Below are 6,184 nucleotides of genomic sequence, written 5' to 3' on the forward strand. Positions count from 1 at the left end.
ACCCCTTCTCAGTCTGTGATACTCAGCTCAGATGACACTTCTTCCAGGGAGCCCGCTTTGTGCTCCGGTGGTATCTTGCTCTCCTTGCAAAGCCCTTTCTTCCTGCCTTAGCGCGTCTGCCCGACACTCGAGGGTAGAGAGCGTCTGTGTTCACCATGGTGTCGTGGCTCCTAGTGCTAGTCCGACGTGTTAGGTGACCGGTGAGTGCTGGTGGGATTCAGGCTCCCCGAGGGAGAGCAAGGAGCAGCAAAGCCAGTGGTAAAGGCCACCGCAGTGTCAGCAGGCTGCGGGGAGACGGTAAAGGAGAGGACGAGTAAGAACATAATCTCCAGTAATAGGGTGGGGGTAGAGTACATTTCACACCTTCCAGCTCGTCACAGGTGTCATCTACTTTGGTCCTCATAGAGCCTGGAGATAGGCACATTACAGGGATGAAGGTGGAGCAGGGCTTTGGCAGTTATGTGATATGCCTGAAGTTATGCAGTGAGTAAATGGCTGGACGCACACCAGATCGGTTATCTTTCCCTTGAAGTACACAGTGAAGTCCTCATCGTCCCCACCACGTCCCTTTGGTCACAGTCTGGCTCACTGCTCTGCTCTGCTCTGCAGGACACCTCATGGAGGTTTTAGTGACCAGGCCATAATCTTCTTCCCAAGGAGATGCATTCCATCATTGCACATCTAGATCATGATGTGTCTTTGGCTTTGAGGTGGTGGCAGCCAGGGCAGAAAGCAAAGCTCATTTCCACCCACGTTCTGTGACACACCTGGGAATGGGGCCACTGGGTGTATTCTGAGATGCTAGCCCCTTGCAACGTGTGGTTCCTTCTGTTTGCAGGCCCAAGAAGCACATCCTGGGAAAGAAAATGCGTTGTGCACCTCTGTGCCAGTTCCTGTGGCTCTGGCCCTATCTGTCCTACGTTCAAGCTGTGCCCATCGGAAAAGTCCAGGATGACACCAAAACCCTCATCAAGACAATTGTCACCAGGATCAATGACATTTCACACACGGTAGGGAGGGCCTGGGGGGACAAAGTAGAACTGTGGCCAGCCCAGCACTGGCTCCTAGTGGGACTGGAACCAGATAGTCCAAGAAACATTTATTGAGCGCCTTCTGAATGCCAGGCCCCTGCTGGAAGCTGAGGAGGATTTGAAAGCCCAGGGCTCCCTGGGTGTTTCCTTTGGCCCCTCTTCCTGCTGGGATTCAGGGGTGAGTGGCTCCAATTCTAAACCACCCTAAGAGCATTTAACCTTGCCACGTGTTTCCACGTAAACATCGTAGGATTCTCTGGTATCAGGAGGCTGCATGTGCTCGTTTTCACTCTACCAGGGGGAAACCGGGCCTCAGAGTTCAGCTGAGATGTGCCCACTGCCTCTTCTTTCCTCACCACTCTGACTTTGCCTCCCGCACTTGCCTTCCTCCCTGACTTAACCCCTTGTGTGCTGTCAGCTGTGCCCAGACCCCCAGTCTCAGCCTCCCTGGGCCTCTGCCCCATCTCTAGGTGTGCTTGTCATTAGGGTCCTCATAGCACCAGCTGACCCTGGCCCTATGAAGTGTCCCCATTCCTGCTAGCCCAGCCTCTCAAGGCCAGCCAGAAGAGCTAGTCTACCCTCCTTCTCACTCAGCCTTCTGCATACTTGCAAACAGCAGGCCTAGACTTCCAGCCATTTCCCAGCTGAGGTCTGTATTTGGAATTAGGAAGACTAAGTGTGAATCTTCACGCTTCTGTTCTCTGTGACATCTTAAGCAAGTTCCTTAATGTCTTTAAGCCTTGGTTTTGTCATCTAGATAATGAGAATAGCATAGTCTTCACAAGGCTGTTATGAGACCCAAATTGGATAAAGCAAGTGACTCCCCTTTTCCCCACCCCACATGGAGCCACCTGGAGACTTCCGTATCTCCTGGCCACTGTGGGTGCCTGACAGTGGCCTTGGGCAGCCAGGGAGAAGTGAAGTGTCTAGAAGCAGGGACAGCTCGGAATTAGATAGAGTCTTGAGCATCTCATAGAGAACAACTCTTAAGTCTCCTTTCAAAATAGTCATTTGACAAGGCTGCCTGTGATAGAACCAGAGTGTCCCAACTTGGGCAGTATCGATACGTGCTGTCAGGAAAGCAAAGGAGGGTGACTGCTGAGGTAGTCACCTCAGGGTTACAGGCAGTGGGATGGGCAGAGAGGGGAGGTGGCCCCTGCCACAGCCTTAATCCCCAGGGAGAAGGGGCTGTGTGAGATCCCGTCTAGGAGGGAGGAGTGTGCTGGGGTGGAGGGCGTGGGACAGCTGAAGAGGGGCTGCTTACATAGGACCGCAGATGCCTGGGGAAGAGGCTCAGCTAACTAGAACTAGGGTATCATGGCTGGGTCTTCAGCAGAGGCCATTTGGAGAAAGGAACAGCCTGGGAACACTGGTCTGGAATGGAGGGTGAGATGGTTTAGGAAGAGCAAGAGTCCAAGAGGCCAGCTTAGGGCTCAGCAGTTACCTGGGCCCAGGAAATGAGGGCCTGGACCAAAATGGTGAGGAAGGGGGCAAGGAGGTGGCCCAGAGAAGGAGCTTCCATGGCTATGGGGAAGGCAGAGGGCTTTGAGAATGACCCCCCCGTCATGCTGAGTGCTTGCTGTCCTGCTTCCTCCTGCACAGCAGTCAGTCTCCTCCAAACAGAGGGTCACCGGTTTGGACTTCATTCCTGGGGTCCACCCTGTCCTGAGCTTGTCCAAGATGGACCAGACGTTGGCGATCTACCAACAGATCCTCACCAGTCTGCCTTCCAGAAACGTGATCCAAATATCTAACGACCTGGAGAATCTCCGGGACCTTCTCCACCTGCTGGCCTCTTCTAAGAGCTGTCCCTTGCCCTGGGCCAATGGCCTGGACACCCTGGCGAGCCTTGGCAGTGTCCTGGAAGCCTCACTCTACTCCACGGAGGTGGTGGCCCTTAGCAGGCTGCAGGGGTCTCTGCAGGACATGCTGCAGCAGCTAGACCTCAGCCCCGGGTGCTGAGGCCTTCAAGGCTGCTCTTCCCCCAAGGACAACGTTGAGGAAGGAAATCTTGGCTTCCATGTGTCTCCAGGAGAAGAGAGCCTTGTGTGGATACTCCGTATCCAGGACTCTGTCCATTTCTCTCACTCCTCTAACCCTTCGAAAGGCATGAGACTCTAAGCCTCCATGTTGCTTGAAACCAAAGATACATACACCTGATCCCATTCCCACTAGGAAGGGGGGGTCCGTCCAGCAAAAAGTGGATTGTGTCTGTGATTCTCACCAAATTGTTCAGCCACCAACAGGAGTTGTCTCAGCCCCTCCCCATGCCATCTCCTTCTCACTGCACGCTTCAGTGTGACCTGGGGTGATTTCAAAGGAGGGGCTCAGAGCCTTTGGACGATCTGAACAAGATTCCATCTGAGAATTCTGGGGAGTACCGTGAAGGCTACATCCACGCACAGCTGGAAACTCCCAAGCAATGCAAGCTGGAAGCACTTATTTATTTATTATGTATTTTATTCTGAGTGGATTTGAAGCAAAGCATCAGCTTTTCCAGGCTCCTGGGGGCCATCCAGGATAAGGTTGCTCCTGGGGTGCTTTTTCAATCTCATCAATGGGTCTGGCTGAGACAAACCCATTTTGAGTGACTTGAGGGCTGGGATTGTCTGAGCAAGAGCTGGCAGAGGTGGCTCTCAAGTTAGTTCTCTTGTAACTGGTTTTGTTTCTACTGTGATGCATTTTAAGTCACAGTCCTTGCAATAGCATTGCCCTGAGCAGATATCCAAGGGCCAGGTTATTTTAAAAAGAAGAAAGATAATTTTGTCAACTGTAATGTAGCTATGTGCACCCAGGGGTTGGCAGGCAGGAGAAGGATCCAGAATGTGTTTTCTGAATAATATTTATGTGTTGGGTTCTTTAGAAGAGGTGAGGTCGTTTTCTGATCTGCAACCACTTAGGGTGTTTTCCATGTAAGTAGCAAAGGATAACTCTTTCGGGGGCACTGAAGTCTGGGGGAGCCCCCATGGAGGGAAGGTGCTGAGGCTAAAGGCTATTCGTTGGGACGGAGGTGAGATCTGGCCACTCTCACTGCTGCAGAGTGGCCTTTCCTATCAGGGACAGAGGGTCCCACTCTCGAGACAGTGATCCTCAGAGCAGGGTCCTTGGTGTGACCCTCCAAATGGTCCAGGGTTGATCCACTATGGGTTTATTACTTGACAGTGTCCCTGCTTGGAGTTTGCAGGCCAAATTGTAGTTCTCGTCTGATTGGCTCATCCAAAGCAAAGCCACATCTCCCACCCAATCTGGGGGGGAGTTTTATTCCAGTGGGAAAGAAAAATCCCACTGGTCCTGAGACAGGACAGGCAGGCACTGCTGGGTGAATGCCAGGACCCCAGGCCAGGCCACCAGGATCCCCCTTTTCCCTGGAGGTCACGTTCAGTAGGACGGACAAGAAGGCTTGGGTTTTTCCACCATTCTGCTGCCGTGATGAAGCCGTCACGCTGTGGGTGGTGGATCTGTCCAAGGAAACTTGAATCAAAGTAATAAACATTGAGACTGAGCTCCTGCTTCCTGCTTCATGCTCAGCCCTGACTGGTGCTATGGGCTCGAGAAGCTCACCAAGTAAACATTAAAAACGAGTCCTGCCCTCAGGGACTTTGCATTCCCAATGTTCAAACCTCACTCACCTGTGTGCTGCTGAGGTACCCCGCCGGAGCGCTGCAAGCACCGAGCACCGTCGGCAGCTGGGAGATGGCATGAGCTGAAGGGGCCCACAGGTAACCCCGCTTGCACATCGTAGCATTTTTACTTTTCAGGGCACGTTAGCATCTATTACTGAGTAGCCAGGATAACTGAGGCTTTACAATTAAGAAAATATTTAAGACTGTCATAGCCGATAGGCGGCAGGACCAGGACTACAGCCCCCGTCTGCTGCCCACCAGAGCAACCCTCGAGCCAGGTAATCCTCTCGAGAGAGAGGCTGAAGCAAGGAAGACCAGAATGTTTTCTAGAACAGAGGTGTTTTGAGGCAGATTTTGAAGGAGGTGAGGTATGTGAACGGCCTGCAGGGTGGAGGCTGTTTTGTTGGAAGCTTTGGTACGTGGAGACAGGGAGGTGAAGGTGTGAGCACCGAGTTATGTCGAAAGGCAGAGACAGAAGAGATGGGAGAGAAAGGGACATGATAAAGGGACATGTTGAAGGGGAAAGAAGTGTGACACTAAAAGAGTTAAGTCACAAGGCCAGGAGCAGAGGCTTGTGCAGTGGTCAGGGTGGGACCTGCTCTGGGAAACGCGGCAGATCATCACGGCCACCTAATCAGGCTGCGATGTCTCAAGCCTTTTGCTCACAAAACCTGACACTATGGCTCATTCTCAGAGTGTGAAACTTCCCAAATGTTAATGATTGTCTTTTTTTTTACTTACATTTTTTTTGTTGTTTTATTTAAAAAAAAAAAATCTAAATAAATTAACTTTGCCCCCTAGTCTTTGTTTCCTGTTGCTTTTCATAGAGGGGCTTCGGGAGAGCTGTTTGTGTGTGACAGGGCAAGGCCTGGCTGGCCCCCATCCACCGCCGGGGTCAGCTCCGCCCGGGCTTGGCCACAGCCAGCCGCCAGTTATTCAGGCAAAAGGATTACTCTGGAGCCAGAGCTGGCAACGAGCACATTCTACACCAGTCAGTGTCGTGCTGCGAGTCAGCCTTGGGAAGCACCAAATTATTTATAAAACAAAAAAAGAACAACGACAACAACAGAAATCCATGCAAACAATCAAACCAAAGAAACCCCACATAGCCCAATAACATAGACCCAAGCAGGCGTGTAGAGTGGAAGAAAAGAGGGAACTTTCCTTGCTGCAGGCACAGAGCACAGCCAACCCTGCAGTTGCACACAGGATCTGACAGTGTCTCCCAAATCGGGGAACTTGGAGGGCTGCCCCCCCAAAAGGCAATCATTTCCGTGAGCAATTTCAAAGACCCTCCCCTCTTCCAAAAAGTTGCTGGTTGCTCTGAGGGTTAAATGAGATGACTCAGCACAATGTCTGGATTTGAGTGACCGTTTCCTCCCTTCCCATTCCAATTAGCAACAGGCTTAAATGTCAGTGACCCTGGACCAAGGAACACATGGATGTCAACTCACAATAAGTATGGATAACAGCTCTCGATCCTTTCCTGCTGTCATAGTTCAGGCTGCTATGAAAGTACCATAGACTGGG

At 51.8% G+C, this 6,184-nt stretch overlaps 1 protein-coding gene across 1 annotated transcript; it reads left to right on the forward strand.

The window, feature by feature from the left end:
• Nucleotides 1-854: 854 nt before the first annotated feature.
• On the forward strand, nucleotides 855-2,993 carry LEP (leptin). The gene is made up of 2 exons (XM_012789083.2): nucleotides 855-1,010; nucleotides 2,634-2,993. Exons 1-2 carry the CDS (start codon nucleotides 867-869, stop codon nucleotides 2,991-2,993), a joined length of 504 nt encoding a protein of 167 aa, XP_012644537.1. The 5' UTR covers nucleotides 855-866.
• Nucleotides 2,994-6,184: the final 3,191 nt, after the last annotated feature.

The sequence above is a fragment of the Microcebus murinus genome, chromosome 9, assembly GCF_040939455.1.
Source record: "Microcebus murinus isolate Inina chromosome 9, M.murinus_Inina_mat1.0, whole genome shotgun sequence".
Taxonomy (NCBI): domain Eukaryota; kingdom Metazoa; phylum Chordata; class Mammalia; order Primates; family Cheirogaleidae; genus Microcebus; species Microcebus murinus.

Bases quoted from the DNA above. Each gene is read 5' to 3' on its own strand.
- LEP (XM_012789083.2), top strand. From the start codon at position 867: ATGCGTTGTGCACCTCTGTGCCAGTTCCTGTGGCTCTGGCCCTATCTG. The intron at 1,011-2,633 runs GTAGGGAGGGCC...CCTCCTGCACAG, and splicing joins TCAATGACATTTCACACACG to CAGTCAGTCTCCTCCAAACA.